Source organism: Carassius auratus, chromosome 1 (assembly GCF_003368295.1).
Source record: "Carassius auratus strain Wakin chromosome 1, ASM336829v1, whole genome shotgun sequence".
Lineage (NCBI taxonomy): Eukaryota > Metazoa > Chordata > Actinopteri > Cypriniformes > Cyprinidae > Carassius > Carassius auratus.
Genome location: NC_039243.1, coordinates 14,286,571 through 14,310,178, shown reverse-complemented (window position 1 = coordinate 14,310,178; position 23,608 = coordinate 14,286,571). Strand labels below are relative to the sequence as shown.

General features: G+C 37.3%; 2 protein-coding genes across 3 annotated transcripts; both read left to right on the top strand.

Annotated features, from left to right (window-relative positions):
• The first annotated feature begins 11,850 nt into the window (after positions 1-11,850).
• Positions 11,851-14,715, top strand: LOC113076169 (G-protein coupled receptor 26). The gene is made up of 3 exons (XM_026248862.1): positions 11,851-12,869; positions 12,962-13,075; positions 13,832-14,715. The coding sequence occupies exons 1-3, from the start codon at positions 12,199-12,201 to the stop codon at positions 14,091-14,093; spliced, it is 1,047 nt and encodes a 348-aa protein (XP_026104647.1). The 5' UTR covers positions 11,851-12,198; the 3' UTR covers positions 14,094-14,715.
• A 948-nt stretch (positions 14,716-15,663) lies between these two features.
• On the top strand, positions 15,664-23,282 carry cpz (carboxypeptidase Z). 2 transcript variants are annotated; one of them, XM_026248702.1, is made up of 11 exons: positions 15,664-15,870; positions 16,532-16,558; positions 17,745-18,119; positions 18,399-18,614; positions 19,243-19,439; positions 20,728-20,889; positions 21,078-21,239; positions 21,318-21,453; positions 21,591-21,730; positions 22,430-22,529; positions 22,643-23,282. In XM_026248702.1, the coding sequence occupies exons 1-11, from the start codon at positions 15,774-15,776 to the stop codon at positions 22,984-22,986; spliced, it is 1,956 nt and encodes a 651-aa protein (XP_026104487.1). In that variant the 5' UTR covers positions 15,664-15,773; the 3' UTR covers positions 22,987-23,282. The 2 variants fall into 2 exon arrangements, with proteins under 2 accessions (XP_026104487.1, XP_026104558.1); XM_026248773.1 differs by having other exon boundaries at positions 15,775-15,870; positions 17,750-18,119.
• Positions 23,283-23,608: the final 326 nt, after the last annotated feature.

Sequence of the window (23,608 nt, the reverse complement as noted above, 5' to 3'; positions counted from 1 at the left end):
AGTTGTGGTTTGCGACAAGTTAGGATCTACAGAGAGCTGTCAAAGCAATGCAAATAGACATACATTTAATGTATGATTGTAGAGAGCATGTCAAAAAGAAAACAATGCATTTTACAAATCCCTGTCAGGACATGTTCAGGAAAAAGAGGACGTATGATCGTCCTTCCTTCTGCAAGCACAGCACTGGGGATTTATACCCCTGGAACACAGAGACAGAAGCGGTTAAACTCCGGTCACAGACACACACGCGTCTGCTCCACTGTCACTGCGCCAGGACAGATTATCTACTAATGCTCATGTTATGACATCTGCTTTATTGATCAAATCAATTATGATGGTTTTTGGATAATAATTAAATGTTGTTAAACTAAAAAGCAAGGTGCTTGATGTGAATTACCTCAAAATAGAGCTAGAGAGTTAAGTTTGTAGACAAACTTCAAGTTTGTTTGGAAAAGCCTAGCCAGAAAGTTGATAAAAATGTTAAAAGCTTGAAGTTTTCAGTTTGATGTGGTTTGAAATGCTTAAAATAGTTTTAAAGATTCAAGTCCGAATGTTTTGAAGGCAATGCAGGCTATCAGAAGAACAGACATAGAAAAACAGATCAATGGAGTACCTGGGGTGGCTTCTAGGGTAGTTGCTAGGGTACTCAAGGTCATTGCTGTTTCTAGGGTACCTGGGGTAGTTGCTTAAGTATTGCTACGTGGTTGCTAGGGTACTTGGGGTGGGTGCTAGGCTGTTAATCTGCAGTTGCTTGGGTGTCCAGGTTGGTTGCTAGGGTGCTGCTATGTGGTTTCTAGGGTATTTAAGGTGGTTGCTAAGAGGTTGTTATGCATTTGCTAGGGTATTCTTGGTGGTTGATTGAGTGTTTCTATGTGGTTACTAGGGTAGCTGGGGTGCTCGCTGGGATAGGTGCTAAGGTGTTGCTAGGCGACCTGGGTTGGTTGTTTAGTTGTTGCTAGGGTACCCAAAGTGGTTGCTATTGTGTTGCTATGCAGTTGTTACGGCACCCAGAGTTGTTGCTAGGCTACCTGGGCTGGTTGCTAGGGTGTTGCTATGTGGTTGCTATGGTACCAAGGCTGGTTGCTAATGTGGTGCTACTGGTACCCAGGTTGGTTGCTAAGGTGTTGCTTTGGTACCCAGGGTGCTTGCTAAGGTGTTGCTAGGTGGTTTCTAGGCTACCTGGGGTGGTTGCTAGGGTACCTGGGTTGGTTGCTAAAGTGTTGCTATGCAGTTGCTAGGGTACTCAGATTGGTTGCTAGGGTTCTCAGGGTGGTTGCTAGGCTGTTACTAGCATGATTAACAAGTTACTTGCATGTTGTTAAGTGAAAGTGATGTGACATACAGCCAAGTATGGTGACCCATACTCAGAATTCATGCTCTGCATTTATCCCATCCAAAGTACACACACACAGAGCAGTGAACACACACCCGGTGCAGTGGGCAGCCATTTATTTTGCGGTGCCCGGGGAGCAGTTGGGGGTTCGGTGCCTTGCTCAAGGGCACCTCAGTCGTGGTATTGCCGGCCCAAGACTCAAAGAGTCAAACTCTCTAACCACTAGGCCACGACTTCCGACTTCATGGTTTGCGAGTCACTAGCATGTTACTAACATGATTCTAGCATGATTAGCATGTTACTAGCATGATGCTAGCACGTTTTTAGCATGCTAAAAACCAGCTGTGGCCAAAACCACTTCATATACCAGTTTGGGAGACCAGTCAAAGCAGTCAATCAGCTTAGGATGGTTTTCGCTGTTTTTCAGTAGGGAGTTGTTAAAGGGTTAGTTCAACCAAAAAATTTAATTTGTCCCTGTTCTGCTCACCCTCGAAGCATCCTAGGTGTGTGTGAGACTTTCTTCTTTCAGAATAATCCAATCTGAGTTACATTGTATTCTCACTTTTGCTTTTTTGACTTTTGGGAACCGGAAGACGTGCAGGCGGATGTTGTTGTTCGGCAGCGCTTCGTGGTTAGTGACGAGCGCGGAGAGAGAATAAAACAAAATGCCAGTTACGAATTTGAAGCACAAAACGAGGATTTTTAGGAGATCTTGCGATGCTTTTTAAAGCAAAGTTGGGGTTGGTTTAGAGTTCACATACTTAAGTACTGTAAGTAGGCACGTGAGGAGAATGGGCTGATTCAATTAGTCCATTTTAATGTGAAACAAAATATTCGCCAGTGATTAAAAAATGATTTAAGATGGTAGTGTAAGCAAGTTTAAGCAAGTTTTATAAGTTAAGTTTGAAAAAGTTTTATTGTAAATATGACACAATTGGACAATATTTGAATAAAATAATAATAATAAATAATTATTTGCAACAACTGATGGAGTGTTGAATGCTGCACGCACGCATACCGTTGTCAAGGTAACATTTGGTCAGTCATTTACTTCATCAAGGGAGCTCCAAATGCTTATAAAGAGACAATAATGCCCTACACCAGAGCAGAGTTCTGCAACCTTAACATTAAAAGAGACATTTTGGTCCCACAAAAAAAAAAAAAAAAAAAAAAATGTATCCCTCACCTGAAGATAACACAGCATAAAGCTAAAGTTCTATATTCAGTTACGTTAAAGTGCAGTGGCGTTGCAATAATTTCAGAAGTAAGGGGGCAGAAATGTTAAATGTAATTAGAATAATGAAAATAAATAATTATTATTATTCACGTATATTTGTCTAACTGACAATTTTTTTTTTTTATGTCTTTTAATTGGCTAAGAAATAAAATACAGTGCTGGACATTAACCAATAATTTGTATTCTATAATATTCTATTTATATATTTTCTAATGAAAATTGTATCATTATGATTGGTTTATATACTACAAACACTTTACATTTTTTATTAGAGAATAAGATAGATGATATATATTATGGCTTCTGTAGCTACTGTAATAAATGCTATGTCAGTTTGCACTGTATCAATCATATACTTAATTTATTACCTGGAGAAGACAAAAAACACATACAGTATGTTGTCGCAATCGTTTATTGTCTTTACGTTTCATTAGTTATGGTTGATGCTTGTTATTCAGCTTAGCTATACAGCAATGGCTGGATGCCTTTGTCCATATTAGGGATTTCCTGCATGTCAAAAGTTATTACTACTTCTATGAGTATGTTTTTGATTTCTGCGGGAGAGCACCCTCCAGCTTCGCGCATGATTGAAACAGACACTTCAAGAGAGTTTTGAGTGCTTCGTAATGTTCTCATCGTTTAGGATACGAATAAAACATAAATATCTAGTCTCTTTTAATTTAAATCGAGATTTATTCACACTGGCCCTTGAATATGTCTACGTGAACACACTTGCCCAAAAAATTGCAGGGGAAGAGTTTAGGTTTTATTAAAGTTGTCATATGATGCAATTTCAGGTTTTCCTTTCTGTTGAAGTGTTACAATCTTTTCGTGAATAGATAAGATTCCTAAAGTTGCAAAGTCTATATTGTGGAGACGCTGTTTTGTTGTGGAAGCAAAAATACTTTTTTTTGGCCTTCCAAAAGAGGACACAACTAGAAATCAGTGGTTAAGTTGTATTTACAACACTTTTCCGGAACGGTCCAACCCAAATATACAGATGTGTGCAGTGCATTTTATGGAGCACTGTTTCCTGATCCTGGGAGAGAATGACTACAATGCCGGCGCTTCTGACTCACAGTCTGTAAGTACGTTTTCATATGTAAAGGATTTGCCACTGATGATTCCGAGCAGTGTAGAGTAGTACTTGTTGTTTGTCATTTCTCTGATTACAAATGCAGACATGGTTTTAATGCAAATCATAAAAAGACAGAGTAAGTCATTATACTCCGTAATTATGTCCCCACTGTATGCAACAAATGGCTCATTTGTAATGGGTTTTAATGTTTTTGTTTTGTTGAGCCGGTGTTCTGACTGGGACATCTCAGTCTGGTAAGGGGTGTAACATTTCCGTCACATGCTTAAGGCATTCGGCCGATCATAACGCACTGGATAGCGCATTTCAGAAAGGCAGGGCATAGAAGGGAAACAATAATGTACAGACCATGGAAAATAATGTTTTTTACCCTTAAACTGCGTAAAAACATTTAATTACACCAAATGCAAAAAAATTATGTTCTTTCTAGCAAAATCATAGGACCTCTTTAAAAGTCAGGGGAACATGTCTCCCGAATATTCTATGCCCATGCTACAGGGAGCCACTGCGGAGGAGTGAGAGAGCCGCATGCGGCCTGGGGAACCGTGGGTTGCCGACCCATGCCCTACACCCTTCAAAGAACACACTTCAAAGACTGCCCTTCAAAGGGAATGGGGCACAGGGATGCTCACTTCTGTTTGGAACTCGCCCAGGATATCAGTAAGGTGGCTTTTTCAAGCCAGCTTCATTACATTACCTTTAATGCTCACCAAAAGACCAGTTAAAATCATTTGTGATCAGTCAATTATTGTTATTAAAACTTGCTAAAAGAAACCACTGAGTAGAAACACTGAATCATTTGGTCGATCTGCCGGGTTCATGGCTGTGATATGTAAATGACCCATCTGTCAGAGAAAGTCATCTACATGGCAACTGCATTTCAATGAGTCCTGAGTTGACCCCAAAAAGCCCACAAGCAATCATTGACAATTTGTTGTCTTACAGTATATACTTGAAAGATGTGACACTTGCTATGCGTAATGCATGTCAGTCATACAGTGATTATGTGGTAAAGGTCACATGAGGGGACAATACAGGATCTTATTGGGTCAAACCCAGACAAAAGAAACTGTGCAATCAGAGATAATCTATACAAATCAGAACAGATAATCATTCTAATCTCTGGCACTGGCAGATGAGAGATTACAGCTGTCACTAAGCAGCATCAAAAATGGGGAGACTAACTACATGGTAATTTCATGATTTATTAAGAAAAGGTGTATATCATATGCAGGCGCTGAGCTGTATGTGCTTGAGTTTGTGTTTGTGTCCATGAGCTACATCTCAGAGAAAAGTATGATTCATTCTGAATATATGTTGGTCTGCTGACTAATGCTTCCTTTAGGCCTGAATGTCATTTGCAGTTATAGTAGTGATGACACTGGCTACAAAACAACTAATTTATGAGTTTGGGTTATAGTGATTCCCAAATGGCAATATTGAATATGGATATTGATTGGTTTTATATGACACGTCCGAAAATGAATTACACAAATTTACATACACATTTGTGTGGCCTAGATATGTTTTTTTTTCCCTCTTTTCCCTCTTTTCTTATTCTAAAAGAGGGTGTACTGTATGTGCAAAGCCAGTATTTACATGAAACATTACACTCAAACCATGTCTAAAAGCGCTTTCACCTTTCTCTCTTCTCTCAGTCATGCTCTCCTTCTCATGTATTACTCTTGCTTGAGCACACACAGAAAGATTCCCAAAACCTGTTGAAATACATTATAAACTGTTTTTAGGCCTTCACACTACACACAGTTGTGTTCTGGACCTAATTTGGCCTCATTTGACAGCTGTGCATATACAGGCTATTTTATCATTTTATTTGTATTTATTGCTATTCAGAGAAAAAGCAATACTTTACTTGCTTATTCCATTTATGATGTTTTATTAACAAATTTCCGGAGGAGCACGTTCAGATCATTAACCTAATTAACACGAGTGGAGCACAATCAGTAATGAACACAATAACCAAGATAAGAGGTGTATATATACACAGCAGACTTCCCTCCTAGCATCCTTCCACCACCCCATCACCTCACTTCTAACTCCTTTATTTATTCATTTATTTGTAAAGCACTTTATATATATAGGCTGTACTAATACTAACTATTTCTATCTCAAACTGGGGGTGCTCTCAGACAGCACGCCAAATATGCTTAATCTTTACACTGTTTATTATGTGTATGTGTGAACTTGTGAAATGATAATTACAATTTAAATGTTTAACGGTAGTTGAGAATTTTAAATGCTATCAAAGAAGTATCTTTGCTCACCAAGGCTGCATATTTGATCTGAAATTCAGTAAAAGCTGAATTCCCAACAGTCACTACTCTGGCCTTTAGTGTCACAAGATCCTTCAGAAAGTATTTTAAGCAAGAAACATTTCTTATTATTATCAATGTTAAAAGCAGTAGTTGATTTTTTTTGTGTGTGTGAAAATTATTTATAATACATTTTGCTGTTAACATAATGTTGAATCATGATTTCCTCATGAAAAGTGCATATTTTACTGAAAATGTATTGAAATGGTTTTTAAATAAGACCCAATATGGATATGTTTGTGTCCCCTGTTGAATTTTCCTCATAACCTCAAAGGAACAGGCTTTTAATCACTCACTCCTTCAGAGCTCTATTTCTGGAGGCTGAAGTAAGCATATGTGGCCATTTCTGCAGCCCGCCTCGCTAGAGAGTTTGCACACAGACTGATAGGAGAGAGGGAACAGCAGAGAGTGCTTTTGCACAATTATACACTGCCAATTACTGAATCTCAGCTCCACAGAGACACACACTAAAACACTATTACAAATGGAGCATCTAAGCCATGGTAAATCACCTTTGAAGCTAATCTGAACACATATTATGTAAAACCATTATGATGGAGATGATGAGACCGAGCGCACAGGGTGTGTTTTATTTTCCTGGCTGATAACTGGCATTGTTTGAAGATTTTAAATAGCAGACACATTTTCTCTTAGCACTCACCATGATTAAAGGGCTATCCTGAAAGCATATACGTTTTTCCTCACATACTTTCCCCTCATATTTTCTCTTGAATGCTCTTTATGAAGGTGCTTTTGTCTATCTTTCTCTGTTTCTGTTTTTCTTATATCTTCTTTTGTCCTGTGAACGTCTTTCAAACCACATTCTTCACATTCACTCAATTAATTTTACTCTACAGATCTGCTAGCAGATGGGAAGAGGAAGAGAGCACTTGCTTTGTTTTTTTATTTATGTCACTCCAGCGATAGCAGACCCTCTCTCTCAGAGTAGCAGGTGCTTGTGGGTGATAAGAACTACCTGTCAACTGGTTCACTCTCACCTGTCACATTCAGGATGCTGTGGAGCGCTAGACACGGTCAGACCACTGCAGTTTGTGTGGCTGTGTACATTGAATGAGTAATGCATGTGTTAAGTAAAATCAAAGCAAATAATCACATAGAAAATAATTGGTTTATTTAATACCTCAATTAAGGTTCATTCAATTTATTTTTATGAATTATATTCAATTAGTTTTAGTTTTATTAATTCAAATCAAACATTTTTTGTTTCATGGAGGTACAATAAAAATGAACATTAGTTAATGCATTAGTTATCAATATGATCAATGATCAGTATTTTACAGCATTTATTAACACAGTGTATACACAATTCCATTATAAATAAGGTAAAATTAAGCTTAGTTATTGGTAAAAACAAAAGGAGAGATGGTTTGCAGGCTGGGTAAGAATGACTTAGTCACTAAAATTAAATCGAGTGCAAATAAATAAAAATGAATTTGCTGTTGTATACATTGAAGTTGTTAAAGTAACTGTACATTTGGGATTATGCTGAAATAAATGCTAAAATTAAGCTAATAAAAAATGCTGGGGTTTCCATGTTTTATGGGGACATGGGGATTTTTTATACTTTATATCCCCTTACCACCTCACATAACTTTCTTCATTTTTAGATTTTCCAAAAACATCATCATGCATGATTTATGAGCTTGTTTCCTCATGGGACCAAAAAAAAAAAAAAAGTCCTAAATTTACTGGTATTACTATACTTGTGGGAACATTTATAGGGAATACCAGGACAACACACACACACACACACACACACACACACACACACACACCTAAGTGGAAAGCCCTTTAAATCAAAAGGGAAATCAAGCTCATTGCAAAACTGAAATTCCATTTAAGTGTAACAAGATGCTAACAAAGGAATTAAACGGGAACTATCACGAACAGCAGTGAACTCCTTCAAACCCCAGAGTGCTTGAGAAGCTGGAAAAGTAATGGGATTTTTGTGTGGGAGTAGCATATTTCACAACAGGCTTTGGGTTCACTCCAGGCTAGCCTGGCTCTGGGTCCACTTTCTCTTAGTGTTATTAAATCTTATCTCATGTTATTCCATCAACATTATCCTTGCAAACTTACCCTCTGATGATCGGCCTCATCTTTCAGGCACAAACCATCTGGATGTGTTTTCAGCCACCATAGTCACACAAGATGTTAATCACACCCACAACATTATGTAGCAAGCAAGATAAAGAATGCAAACAAAGCAGTTTTCCTGAGAAAAACATGCGGTACAACATAGAGATGCTTACACTATCAGTTAGTGACAGAAGTTGTCTCTTGAATAATTTATGGATTTTTTTTTACATGTTATGACCTGATATTTTGTCTGCGTGTTGTGAGATATTTGGGTTTGTTGTAATAATAGTACTGGTGGGGAAGATGCTCTTTATAGTGTCCAATAAATATGAAATGATGTATAATACAGGTGCAACCCTTTTAATGGGGAAAGAGGAAACAGTTTCCCATCCTTCCCTTAAACTTCCCCAAACTGGACAGGGAGAATTATGGAGTTAAAGTATACTTCCCACTAATATTTAACATTTAAAAGACAATTGCACATTGATACGATTGATTAAACATGCCTTCACACGTGACATCACACAGAAGAACAACAAGAACTGCACGCAATGAGCCCAGTTCTGTACTCAGATGATCTTTCTGCGACAGGAGTTTTAGTGAATTATTTACTAAAGGCTGCAGTGCAGAGGAAAAAGCGTGTATTTAAGTGGTTTGTGCACCTACATTTTCAGATTTCAGTATTCGATACGGAAAATCTAGTATATTTATAAAATCCTCCTTTTTGAAACCTTCATTGTTAGAGTGTAAAGTAAAGTCATTCCACAGAGATTCAGTTTATGTGTTTGCAAATCACATTACAATGCCCATTTAATTTACCATATTTATACACATTCAGGCCATTTACAACATTACTAAATGAACCAGTCCTCCACCATAGTACACAATATCCTTTAATGTACTTAAAAACACATCATGGCTTTTGATCTTAACTGAAAGCACATTATTTTACATCTATAATGGATGAAAAGAGTTTGATATTTTTCAAATGCTAGCCAGCCTGCTGTGTGTGTGCCTGTGGCGCAGGAAAGCTGAAGGGGGGGGGGGGGGGGGGGGGGGGTCAACCTGTCTTCTCCTATTAACATAACTGAAGCCATACCAGAACCACCAGTCTTCTTTTCCTCTTCTACTCTGGTTCTTATATGTGTTTCATGTATATTTACATTATTTGATTTTAATATACAAAGTAAATGAAAGTCTGTTTACAGTAAATTTAAACATAATTAGTGTCCTCTTCATCTTTGATAAATTTGGGGTGTAATATTGGAAGTCATGGTTTACTTTGGTTGGAGGATAGAGCAAACAGTCTGTTGATTCTATGACATTTTATTAAGCCGCTTAATTTGATATAGACATAAATATAGCATCAGATGAGATCCTGGATCAGACCAAATGTAGGTTTATTACTGTTGTTGATGCAATAAAGGACAATATGGTGTGAGTGTGTGTGTGTGTGTGTGTGTGTGTGTGTGTGTGTGTGTCACGTTTTCTTAAATTACTATTCCCACAAGGATGGTAAAAGCTGAAATCACAACTGTGGGAACCAGCCATCAGTTGTCATGGGGAAAATGGCTTGTTAAACACTATATATTTCTTAATGTAAATGCAGAAATGTAAGGACAGGGGATAGAAAATATCATTATTTTTGTATAAAAACAGTATTGTAAGTCTATGGAAATTCCCCACAATGACAGAAAAACAAATACAGTATGTATAAAAAACATGTTTATTGCATCCTACTTTGTTTGTGCGTGAAAAAAATGGCTAGAGGTGTCCGTGTGGATGTGATTCAGTTTTCTGGCTCACAGTGTACAGAGCAGTACACCTCTATATACAAAATAAGCAACCTCATCCTGACTTCTAGGCATCCTGTTATGTAATCTCTCTCTCTCTTTATACATATGAAAATAGAGAGGGAAAAAAAAGACCAAGGTATGCCCTGACTGTTGACATCTTAAGTGACTCTGGCATCACCACTTTATTGCGTAACATCCTCCAAGGGTCTGAACATGTGACCAAAAAGGTTTCCTTCTTTACCACAGGACACTTCCTCTGCACTCAAATGAGGGTTTCCATCAACGTACTGTAAAATAGCTATGATCAGAGCCAATAGCTAATCATATAATGAGAGCATTACACCTATTATCTCTTTAAGTGCTGTCAGAGTTTCTGGATATAGTGCTGTAATCTGTTTTATTTTATATTGGTTCCACCAATTTAATCACAACAGAGACATTTTTCAGTTCTATTCTGTCACAACATAATATATTTGGAAAGTGTTTTAACCTTATGTGTTAAAAAGCTAAATTTAAATGAAGAGATTACAGAATTTATGTTAACAAAAGAAGACAGACATTTAATTTATGTAATACAGATCATTTAACCAAGCTTTGGATGTATTTAGCAAAAGTCATCTGCAAACATAGCAGTTTTTGTTCACGTGATTTGTAGTTTACCTAAGTAGACTGTTTTTTCTCAGTATTCAATGAGTTATTCTTCAGTAAACATTTTTCTAGAAGAAAGAAAATTCTTGAGAGCCATCTTTAGTCCCATTGTACACTAGTACACACACCAGCAGCCACAAAGCACTACAATGGCAGATGTGTTTAAAAAATTGTCCTTGATGATTAAAGAAGAAGAAGAAAAAGACTGGAAAAAGAGTCTAAAATAACTTTACAAGTTGCCATGGTGATGGTGAAAAAATAGCCCTGACATTACCTGCTGAGCGCAGTCGTGCGTGTGTGTGTGTGTGTGTGCATGTGTGTGTCTGTGTTTGCATGTGCATAGAAAATAAACAGGGGTTTCATTTGTTCTACCAAGACAGAAAGAAATGCAGAAAGAAATGGAAAATGTTGTGTACCTATATCAAAAATGTCTTTAATGTACTATTTACTTAGTCCTGAAAGGCTATGCAATTTAAAAATTTCAGTAGGCCTATCTCTTAATCGCTCACTAATCACTACCTTTAGCTGTTTATTTCCATTCTGTTAACCCCATAATTAAAAGTTTTCTAAAAATTTACTCAAGATGTAGATGAGTTTGTTTCTTCATAGGAATAGATTGAAAGAAATGTAGCATTACATCACAGTGTGAATGGGTGCCATCAGAATGAGAGTTCAGACAGCGGAGAAAAACATCACAATAATCCACAAGACTCATATAGATCAACTAACATCTTGTGAAATGAAAAGCTGCGTGTTTGTAACAAACAAATCATCTGTAAACCGTTTTTAGCTTAAACCCGTTGCTTCCCATCTGAACGAAGAGAGAAAAATGTGCACACATCAAGCACCACAAATATGTTGGTGAACTTTTATGGGAAAGGACAACAGGGGATGGACTTTTCACTGGAGGAAGCGTTATTATGGAATATGGACTGGTATTTATGCCAGAAGCGAAGTAAAAGTTATACCACTTTAAATAATATTTATTTATTTATTTATTTTGTTTACAAACACACAGTAGTTGGACTTGAGTCGTGTCCATTACTTGTGATGCTTTAACTCTCGCTATTGTGTATATAATCGAGCTTCGGGGGTAGGCTATACTTATTTTTTTTATATGTCACAGAGCGCAACTGTATACCATGAATTCGTTTACTTTTGAGAAGAGCTTTGCAGCTTCCTTCGGCGTAAAGAACTCATATCTTCTATCAACAATCTCTCCCACTGGCCAAACTGCAGTTTGTCAAGCAAACGTCACATGCAATAAACTGGCTGCACGTGAGCCGGGAGCGCTCAGAGAATTCTAATACGCATGAGCGCGCGCACCGACAGCGCGCTCTCACTTCACCTTCTACTGTCGACCGTGTTGTATTACGGTGCCTAATTTAAATTCATACAAAGATTACAGTTTTAACTCCGTATATGCGGACGACGGGATTCAGTTCAATTAAAGGTGAAGATGTGATGATAATCAAGTCAGTTAAAGGTATTTTCAGCACAATGGACAGCACTCCTCGACAATGACCGATACTTGACGGCGTTCATTTTTACCAAAGCACAATGGATAGCAGCAAAGATGAGCCACCGAGGACCCGAGGTGAGACAGCGGACAAAAACTCACAACAAATCAGCTGCTATTGACATTGGACAGGAACATGAACTTGTTGGACATATTTCTAGAGTCGCTCATCGTTGTAATTGCAGTGGTGTCGCTCGTGGCGAACTTGCTAGTGTTACTATGTTTCACCTGCAGCGCACAAGTTCGTTCACAGGTGCCGGGGATCTTCATCATGAACCTCTCATTCTGCAACATCCTCATCACTGTTCTCAACATGCCTTCCACCCTACTTGGGGTCGTAAAACACCAAAAGCCTTTTGGCGACCACTTTTGTTATACAGTGAGTTTTATGGACACTTTCTTGACTACCAACACAATGTTGAGCATGGCAGCTCTCAGCATAGACCGCTGGATAGCCGTGGTTTTTCCTTTGACTTATTCCAGCAAAATGAGACTCAAGAATGCCGCACTAATGGTCAGCTATGCGTGGCTTCACTCGCTCGCATTCTCGCTCACTAGTCTGCTGCTGTCCTGGGTCGATTACAGCCCCGCGTACGCTTCTTGCACCTTGCACCTGAGAAACGATGCTGAGAGCCGTGTTCATTTCACGGTGTTCACCGCAGTGTTCCACTCATGTACTTTCGTCGTCTCGCTTTTGATCCTATGCTTTACCTACCTGAAAGTGCTACAAGTGGCGCGCTTTCATTGTAAGAGGATAGATGTAATAACGGTGCAGACGCTTTTACTACTTGTCGACATTCACCCAAGGTACATTTAAAACATTATGTATTAAAATGACAGTGCTTTATTTTACATATTATAAGCATGTGTATTCGTGACTCGTCTTTGTAACTTTTTAGTGTGAAACAACGGTGCTTACTGGAGCAGAAGAAAAGGAGACAGAGGGCCACCAAGAAAATCGGCATATTCATCGGGTCGTTCGTCCTGTGCTTCGCCCCCTATGTCATAACACGGTATTACATTATAACAGTTCATTTTGGTGGAATGGATTGCTTGAAATAATACAAACAATATAGTTTCTGCGAGAACAGATACTACTTTTTAACATTTAACATTTAACATTTTTTTTTTTTTTACAAGTATGTGTTCTCCCACGACAATAATAAGTTTATGTCTACAGTAGTACAGTTGTCACATTTTTTTTTTTTTTTTGACTCCAGTGAATATTTTGCCTGAGAGACAATATTACACATTTGTAAATCATCTTTTACATATGAGATGATTTGTGTCTATGGAAACAGATATTATTGTAATTCAATCGCAATAGTTAGTGTTCATATGAATAACAGTGCAAGGGACACTGTTTAGCTCCAACCCTAATCAAACAAACGTACTTGTGATTTTCAAATGATCCTGAAGACACTGATACGACATTGATTAGGGAAAGTGAATCTCGCAAGCCAGATCTGAGGATCACTGCCTTAAAGCAAGGCATATGATAAAGATATTAAATATTTAAACTGTTACTGCCCTGTAAAATAATAATAAGATTATTAAGAATAATATTTAATAACAGTTTGTTGCAAGTAGGCCCTATTATGTAATTTGATTATTAAATAAACTTCTGTATTAATGTGACTTTACACTGTGTGCTAGAAAACCCTAATTTATAATAATTTGTTTAACACATGGCCATGAATCATCTATTTCTTAAACACAATGCCATATGAAATGTTTCTATAATAATATAGATCATTCTTTTCTCCTAGACTGACTGAACTGTCTCCTTCAGTAAAAATCGACCATTATTGGGGGATCATAAGCAAGTGCTTAGTGTACAGCAAAGCTGCCTCTGACCCTTTTGTCTACTCCCTCTTACGCCGACAATATAAGAAGGTCCTTTTTGGAGTTTGCAACAGGATTTTGGGACGGAACTTATACAGACTTTCTGGTAACAGCAGTCCCTCAGGCATGGAGAATGAATGCTACTCACAAAGGGTTAACAAGCTGACGGAGGATAACTGTCACTAGAGCATGTGAAAAAGGCTGACAACTGACACCCTCAGAAATATGTGCTCAGCAGTGGTTTGGTTAATCAGTGGCTAAATGGCACACCGAACTGCCTATAATTTCTGAAATAATGGCGTATGTGTCATTTCTGTCTGTTATAACCTTGGTAGGTCAAAACGTTTGCCAATCTCTGGATCGCCATGAAGTTTTGCACACTCTGTTATAAATGTATGAATCTTTATTGACAACATAGTATTGTAATGTGTATTATAATGTATATTCTGAAAGAAATTATAGTAGAAGAGTAATATTTGTATAGGTATTTATCATTGTAAAAAGTGATGATCTGCACAAATAGCTATCTCTACCTGATTTAACCCATAACATTTAGTTTTGTTGTAAATAATTTAGACTGATTCATTGCTAAAGTGCCCTTTTGGTCCTATACAGGTTCCGCCAGAACTCAATTTTTATTGAGGGGACACTTCCACGAACCCTACCCCTAAACCTACCCCTCACAGAAAACTTTCAGCATTTTTAGATTTTCTTAAAACTGAATTCTGTATGTTTTCTAAGCTGTCAAAAATGACTGATATTACTATCCTTGTGTGATGTAAGGAATACCAGGACCACACACACACACACACACACACACACAAACCATAATAGTACATTGAATATCATGAAGACAAACCTACATCTCTCATGTAATTAAATAATTAAATATTCAGAACTTTATTCAGCAGAGTGCATGCAGCCTTTGGCTGGGCCGCAAGGTTATTAAAACTTAAAGCTGCTCCAGTGTTAATTTATAATGCTAAAAGGTGAAATTTAGCCCTAGTTTCAAAATTCAGTTTCTGCTTGATTCAGTATTATCTTCATCTGTTGACCTCATCAAACTGCAGTCAAATAGCTTTAGTTAGTCATGTTTGCAATTTAATTCAACACATTAAGTTAATAGATTTTACAGTGTATGTTTTGAAGTTCCATAAAGAGAAAGTCATAAAAATGTGCAGGTGTGTAAATAGTACATTCTCCATCCACAGTGTAGGCAATGTGCTTTGACCCCTGTGCTCTTTGACCTATAATATGTGCTCACAAGAAAATATGTTCAAATGAAAACACAAGTAACAACTTTTGTTCTCCAATTCTACTCCAATTGTTTTTTTATTTTATTATTTTTTTTTTTATCATTATTATTTTTTACTTTATAACAGCTCTAGAGAATAATGATTGGATTCTTAAATAACTCAGTGTTTTTTTTTCATATTTGATTGTGTTAATGTCTCATGCATTACAGTTTGGTCTTAAACAGTGAAGAGTAGGGCTTTATATAGCCAGGTGGACACCTGCCTTTCTGAAAACAGTGCAGGCAACTACACAGAAACGACACACCAAGAAAAACAAAACAAATCAACAACAACAACAAGAAAAAACAGTGGTTTTGAAATATGCCTTTAAAACAAAGTGGGTAAACGTGAAGTCAGGCTTGCCTAAAGGTCTGTAATTACAGAATGACATTGGGTCCCAGAAACAGCACAAAAGCTGCAGCTTACCGCGGAGAAACTTTTTGCTGTAATTTGATCACTTGGCAGCGCTGCTCGTGCAGGCAGGCTCTCCCTTAAGCGATGGGGGTAGCGGGACTTTTCGGAAGATGATCTTTGTAGGCTACGTCGTACCGACTGCCACATCATTCAGTTTATGGACAGCAAAATGCTGACGGTTTTAATACTTTTAAGCGCACTGGCGACATGCTTGAGCGTCCCAAGAAGATGTTCTCCAGGAGAAGCAGCAATAGGTAACATTATAAATTCATTAGTGTTGCAACAACTTTAGTAGGCTATAGGTAACCCATGCAATTTTATTTGGAGAAAACAGGAGACGTTTACAATATATCCAAGTTACTTAGTCTTCAAATTTGAACGCTCTTTTGAATTTATTTTTAACGATCATAAATACATTTTTAAATATGCTTTAAAATGCTTAAAATTAAATAAGCTACTAAAATTTCGATCAGTAGGTAAGCCTAAAGTGTGACTAGAACTAGAAATTAGTATTGTTGTTATTATTACTTACTGCAACAATCATATTAATATATGTTTTTAATCAGTGTTTTAAAATGGTTTACTTTATGAAGGGGAAAAAAAAAGTTCCCAGTATACTTTCAAACACTCTTTAGAAGTTGCATCTCATGGAGCTGGTTGGTTGAATACCCAGAAATGTGATCTAGGCAACGGATTGGTTATATAACGGGTTATATTGATTAGCAATATAAATGCTCAAATAATGTTTTGCTTGATTGCAAATGCACGCACCAATTGTGCAATGGATTGAAATTGTCACGCAATATTCGTGCAGAACGACGTCTTTCTTTCCACTCTGTACTCTACTGCCATCTAGCCTTCAGACACCAGACTTCAGCTGATGTAACTGCCTCTGTGTATAATTGTTTTTTTTAGGAAGATGCAGAACACCTGCAGAAGAGAGTAAGTATTTCATTTTTTTCTATTATGCATACTGGGTCAGATTACCGACTATAAAGTTACATATACATAATTGTTATATTGTTCTTGCATGGTTTTCTAAAATTTATAGTGCAAAAACATCTAGTGTTTCACAGCTCTAGCCTGTAAGGTAAGGGGGAAAAAGGTACTTCGAATACCAAACACCGCTGCAAGATGGGACTTGTCTATTCATTACTGTAGAAAGAGATAGGCATGATATATTCTCGAAGACCTTAGGGTTAACTAGTGAAAGATTTGAGAAAGCATATGCAAAGGTACAGTCTATAATTAGTTTAAAAGAGCCGAATTATTAATGTGATATATTAAAGGAACAGTTTACTCAAAAATGTAAACTCACCATCAGGCCGAGATGTACATGAGTTTGTTTCTTCATTGGAACAGTTTTAGAGAGATTTATCATTACATCAGTTGCTCACCGTTGGATCCTTTACTATGAGTGGGAACTGTCAGAATAAGTCCAGACTCCAGAGAGCTGATAAAAGCATCAGAATAATCCACATTACACAATTCTCCAGTCCACCAGTGTGAAGCAAAAGTCAACATGCTTGTAAGAAAGAAATATTGTACATCATTAAGGGATTATGAACTGTCACTTCTGGACAAAATATATAGTCCATATTCTTATTCATAATAATGTTTCCTCCAGTGTAAAAGCTGTTTTATCAGCTCTTTGAACTCTCATTCTGACGGCACCCATTCACTGCAGGGGATCCACTGGTGAGCAAGTAAAGCTACATTTCTCTAAATCTGTTTTTATGAAGCAACAAACTCATATACATTTCGGGTTAAATGTTTCTATGAACTATTGAACTATTCTGTCAAAAGAAAAAGCAATACTGTACTCATTATGAGTGTAACATACAATGAACTGTATTTATTACTAACAGGCTGAATAGGTGAAGCATTCTTTCTTGAAACTTTCAAATATTATATAAACTTGATACATTAGGCCCTCCCTTTAAAATGTAGTATCAAAACATTCCACTGCGGATGACATTTCACAAAATGTTCCAGTCCAAGAACTGGGAGCAGACAGAAATATTGATATAAACTTTGACTCTTAAAGTTTCCATATTAAATTTAAACACTGCTAGACCTTACTGTGAGACATTCTTTCTAAATGAATTTCTTTCTCTCGCGTGGCTAGCGCAGTGTATGGAGATGGTGCTTGGTTACTGTCAGGATGTGCCCTATAGCCACACCACATTCCCCAACATTGTGGGCCATCGTTCACGGCAGGATTTAGAGATGGGTGCCGAGTACCTGCTCTTGAGCGTGATCCACGCGCTGCTGAATGGAGAGTGTTCTCCAGACATCCGTCTGTTGGGCTGCTCAGTGTTGGCTCCCCGTTGTCAAGATAACAGAATAATGAAGCCGTGCCGTAGCTCATGTGAGATGGTGAAAAAGAGCTGTATTCATGCCTTTGAGGCCCTCCAGATGGCATGGCCTTACTTTCTGGACTGCGACCGATTCTTTGTTGGCAGTGAGGAGGGCTGTTATGACCCACTGTCAGAGTTAAGAGGTAAGAGTTGTGAGGAAATCACAGTAAAACTACAGGTAAGATAAATTATTAACTAATAGGTTTAGATGCTTAGTTAATACTATATTTAATGATTATTTATTACATACTTATTATTTGTTTATTTAATGAATGTCATGTAAAAATCACGTAAATTGAGGTCATCCTGACAGTTGTGATAATAAATAGGTTTATAAATTCATGATGTTTTATTCTTTTTAAGGATAAGGGGTATATGACCTTTAAAATCTATAACATTTTCACATCATTTTCTTCCCCCAGAAAAGCAGGAGGTGGCCTTTGCCGACATATCCGATGGTGGAGTTTTCACTATCCTTCGGTTCACTTACCACACCAACTCGCAGATGTTCAGCATCCTGAAGAAGACAGCAGCAAAATGCCCCCATATCTCACAAACATACAGCATCGGGCGCAGTGTGCAAGGAAAAGACTTACTGGTTATTGAATTCTCTGATAACCCTGGACAACATGACCTATGTGAGTATGAGGTACACTATCGTTATACAAAGTTTGGGGTCAGTATGATTTTTTTATTAAATAAAGTATTACTTTTATCCAGCAATGATGCATTAAATTGATCAAAAGTGAAAGTAAAGGCATTTAATATTGTTGCTAATTATTTTCATTTCAAATAAATGCCTATTGAACTTTCTGTTGATCAAGGAGTACTGAAATGTATCATGTTTACTCAAAAACATTAAGCGTCACTACTGTTTTCAACATTTATAATGCTAGGAAATGGTTCTTGAAAAGCAAATCAGAATATTAAACTGATTTCTAAAGGACCATGATGTGACACTAAAGATGAAAGTAATGGCTGCTTATTCAGCAATGCAGCTTTGTCAGAAATAAATTACATTTTAAAATATATTACCATAGAAATATTTTAAATCGTAATAATATTTCACAATATTATTATAATACTATTAATATAATTATTATTATAATACAATAGTGTGCATCTTGAAAATGAATTTGCAATGCCATACCAGTATAACTTGCTATTTCTGCCTTATTCAACAGTGAGAGTACTATTGTATTATTCTATTCCAAATTAAGCACTGATTGTACTCCTTTTTCCATTTGTCTCTTCACTGCCCTCTAGTGGAGCCAGAGATCAAATTAATTGGGAACATGCATGGAAACGAGGTTCTTGGCCGGCAGCTGCTGATTTACCTGGCTCAGTATCTGTGTTCGGAGTATCTGCGGGGCAATGAGCGAATTCAGAGTATCATCAACACCACACGCATCCATATCCTACCCTCCATGAATCCAGACGGCTATGAGATTGCCGCTTCTGAGGTAGCCCATAGGAACGACCCTGAAACACATCAAACAGGAAGTAAATATTTTGCTGTCTGAGTTTGTCTGCCTGTCTGTTTGTCGGCTGACTGACCATACCAAGCTCCCTGCACCAGAGAGTATCTTCCGGAACAGCTCAGACCTCAGATTAACTCCATGTCAGGGCAACCACAGTCTTTGCTGTTGTGGAACAATTGAGTTTCATTGTTGGCACAGTTTTTATACTGCCTATGAAATCAAAACCGTAACAAAACAAGCATAAAAAAGGTACAATTTGTCCAGTGATTCAGCTATGAACTGAAAAGGACAACTGGTAGAGGGAGGTCTTGACTAACCACTCTAATAGACAATTGTCTGCATTTTCTGTGTCTCAGTTGCCAGCAGTATTTTAACATTTGCTTGCAAAACTAATGGTAAATTAATCTGAGTCTTCTCAAAATTATACTGATCACCACTATATTTTAAAATATAATGGCCCAGCTTCACAGACAGGATTTAGACTAAGCCAGGATTAGGCCATAGATCACTTAGGGCATTTAAGTAATTTTTATTGAAAAGCCTTAGAAAAAACCTTAATAGTGTGCATCTTGAGACAAAACAAAGGCACTGATATGTTTTAAGATCAGTCAGTGCGAGTTCATTTTAGTTGAAACAGCTCAGAATCACATTTTAGTCTCAAGCCTTGTCTGTGAAACGGGGAAAGTATTGTGTTGGAAGCAGTTCTTAGACACTTTATTTAATTCATAAAATTCTAATAATCATTTATATTTTTAGAATTAATTACAGTATAAAATTATTCCACCAAATTATGTTAGATTAGCTAACATAAAAATGAACTGAATGTTAAATTAAAGGATAAAACTGTGTTGGTCCTTTCTTTTAACACTTATAGCTTATAGACATATCTTTGCCTGGTTCTGGTGTTTTCTCTCTTTTTGTTTATTTTAACTTGCTTTGTATAGTCTTTTAATACTTGCCCTCTTTTTAATATTCTTCTTAATTTCTGACTTCATTTAGACTTTCTGATCCATCCAATGTGTTTAACTCGTTAATTAGTCATTTAGTTTGATGTGTAGCAAATGTTTTACAAGTAACTTAAAAAAAAGTCTGTATGTTCTGTATGTTCTTAAAAGGATAGTGCACTCAAAGTGAAGGTTCTGTCATCATTTACTCACCCACATGTTGTTCAAGTTTGGGCGAACTATCCCTTTAAATATTTAGTTACTCTTTTTGAAACCCTGTTAAAATTTGCCCATGGTTTTTGACTGATGAGCTTTGTAACATCTAGGGTCATGAGTACAACGGGTGGACCAGCGGTCGGGCCAATGCACAGAGTCTCGATCTGAACCGCAACTTCCCTGACCTCACCTCCATCTTCTACAACCGCCGTCGCTTCAGACATTTCCGTAGTGACCACATCCCAATCCCTGAGTCCTACTGGATGAACAAGGTAGAAGTATGAATGCACAGCCATTTCTATCAAACAAAAAAATACACTGAAAAATAAAAAAAACACTTGAATGAAAAATCAAATACAGTAAGTTTTAGAAGAAAGTATAGAGAAACTTCTTCATCTTCTCGAAAACTTTTCTACATTTATTCCACATAATTACATGCTCACACTTTTTTGTATCCCAGGTAGTTGCACCAGAGACCTACGCTGTAATGAAGTGGATAAGATCCTATCCTTTCGTTATATCTGCCAGTCTTCATGGAGGAGAACTGGTCATCTCATACCCTTTTGACCTCTCTAGACAACCCCAAGAAGAAAGGATGTACTCACCCACACCAGATGAACAAGTGAGCAAATGAATGTTGAAGCACCTGCACATACTTCATTTACACTTCCTTTATTTTGCGAGTCATTGCTGTGTTTAGATTTTCAGGCGGTTGGCTAGGACTTATGCAGATGCCCATCCCACTATGTCCAACAACGACACGGAGAGATGTGGAGCCTCATTTGCCAATAAAGGAGGAATAACCAATGGAGCACAGTGGTATAGTTTTGCTGGAGGTAAACACAATTCTTCATCAATGAAGACATATAGATGATCATGCTGCGTTTAATGCCCAATTAAAATCTTTTATATTATTTTGGCTATATTATTTGTCTATATCACTTTGTATTTCCCCTGTCTGTTACTGTATCAGGGATGTCCGACTTTAACTACCTGCACAGTAACTGTTATGAGATCACTGTGGAGTTGGGCTGTGATAAATTCCCCTCTGAGGAGGAACTCTATCCCGAGTGGCTCAGGAATAAGGAGGCACTGCTCAGCTTTATGGAGTTTGTGAGTTCATATTTCTATTGGGTCATAAGCAGAAATTGAGCTAAGCATCCATTGCAACAGTTATTTGATAAACTGCATCTAGTTGTTTGTCGATTTAAAGTACAGTACAGTTCAATTACAGTCTCAAAATGTTTTTACAAATGGGTTTGTTGATATGTTATCTTATACAACATTTTATTCTTAAAAACATGGTGAATTATTATTTTCTTTTCTGGCTGTTGACAGCATATTCTGATCAATGGAGTGATAAAAAGGGATATAATTCAAAATCTACAAAATGAAACAATAATTTGGAGCCTGGCTTTATCCAGTATTCAGCTAAGTTTATGCAAATCAGTACATATTTTATGATTTCCGAAAACTTGTAAAACGAAATATGTTTGCAACTCCTAAAGTAATCAATCAGCTAGGGCAATATGGTTATATCTATTAGTTACATTATCACCCACTCCCCACAGGGTGTCTTGGGTTTATTTAGCTGCTTAAATGTTATTATGCCTTGAAATGACCTTATTTTTTTCATATTTGTATCACTTTCCTCACCTTTTTATTTTTTTGCTAACCTTTTTACAGGACCTAACAAGTTAACTAAATGAACATTGCACCTGATGCGCACACTACTACCTATATTTGAGAGAAATAATTATTTAAAAAAGACTTATCATCACCCTTTACTCTGGGTTGTCAAATGACTTGCAGGTCCACAGAGGTATAAAGGGCATTGTGAAGGATGAGCATGGAAACGGCATTAAAGGAGCCACAATATCTGTTAAAGGGATGCGACATGACATTACTACAGGTAACTATTCATAATAAAGTCATAATGCAATTTTTTTTTCTCTTTTGCATCAACCTGAAATGAGTAATGCAAATGTAAATGAGGGTTGCTGTAGCCTCTGTCTCTCTCTATAGCGGAGGATGGTGATTACTGGAGATTGTTGAATCCAGGTGTCCACATTGTGAGTGTAGCTGCTTCCGGCTACTCTAAAGCATCTAAGCGCATCAACCTGCCAAGGAACATACAGGTGAGACGGGTGGACTTTGTGTTGAAGAAGGTCCCACGAGAACCCTCTCTGGACTACTTTAACATCCCTGAGCTGGACAACTATGAGCGTTTTGACCCATTTAATCAGTTTGAACAGAACAGCCGGAGAGAACTGGGAGAGAATGGGGAGGAGAGGATTGAGAAGCCCTGGTGGTGGGCTTATTTCAGCCAGTTAGGTATATCTGCACCTACCTGGCTCCTGCAGAACTAGGGAACCTTCAAACACCATTGGAGGGCAACCTGGTAACTAACTTTTGGCACCCAAGCCTTACTTGATGATAGTCAACATGATGGTAACAGTATCTCCTTATGACATGCAAGATGTGCAGCTAACCACTGGATATAGTGAAGGCTTTACTGCTATTGCATTCTATACACTACCAGTCAAAAGTCTGGAATGTGGTGTATTTTTTATTTTTTATAAAGAAGTCCCTGTTCAACAAGAGTGCATCATTGTAATGTGTCCTTGCTGAATAAAAGTATATATTTACTCTCTCCTTTTTAAAACCTTACCCCAAATACCTGAATGTTAGTGAATCATGGTTTCAACAAAAATATTATACAGCAAAAACTGTTTTTAATATTGATAATAATAAGAATGTTACTTTAGCACCAAACCGGCATATTAGATCAGATGTGCCTTTTTTGTTTATAATTTTCTATTCTGCACTAGATCAAATTTCCCAACTGCAGCTATAAGCAGCTTCTTATAAGTTTTGGCAGCTAGACATGGGACGGATGGCATTGCATAGTAAATTGTAGCATTGCTGTGGTTTTACAGTCTTTTATAAGGCCATGTTTGTATATGAATCTTTTTTTGGCACATTTGGGAT

Excerpts from the sequence above, each read along its gene's own strand:
- LOC113076169 (XM_026248862.1), top strand. The coding sequence starts at position 12,199 with ATGAACTTGTTGGACATATTTCTAGAGTCGCTCATCGTTGTAATTGCA. Across the intron at positions 12,870-12,961 it reads CTTGTCGACATTCACCCAAG|TGTGAAACAACGGTGCTTAC; the intron begins GTACATTTAAAA and ends GTAACTTTTTAG. Across the intron at positions 13,076-13,831 it reads GCCCCCTATGTCATAACACG|ACTGACTGAACTGTCTCCTT; the intron begins GTATTACATTAT and ends CTTTTCTCCTAG.
- cpz (XM_026248702.1), top strand. The coding sequence starts at position 15,774 with ATGGACAGCAAAATGCTGACGGTTTTAATACTTTTAAGCGCACTGGCG. Across the intron at positions 18,120-18,398 it reads CCCACTGTCAGAGTTAAGAG|AAAAGCAGGAGGTGGCCTTT; the intron begins GTAAGAGTTGTG and ends TTCTTCCCCCAG. Across the intron at positions 22,530-22,642 it reads GCGACATGACATTACTACAG|CGGAGGATGGTGATTACTGG; the intron begins GTAACTATTCAT and ends CTCTCTCTATAG.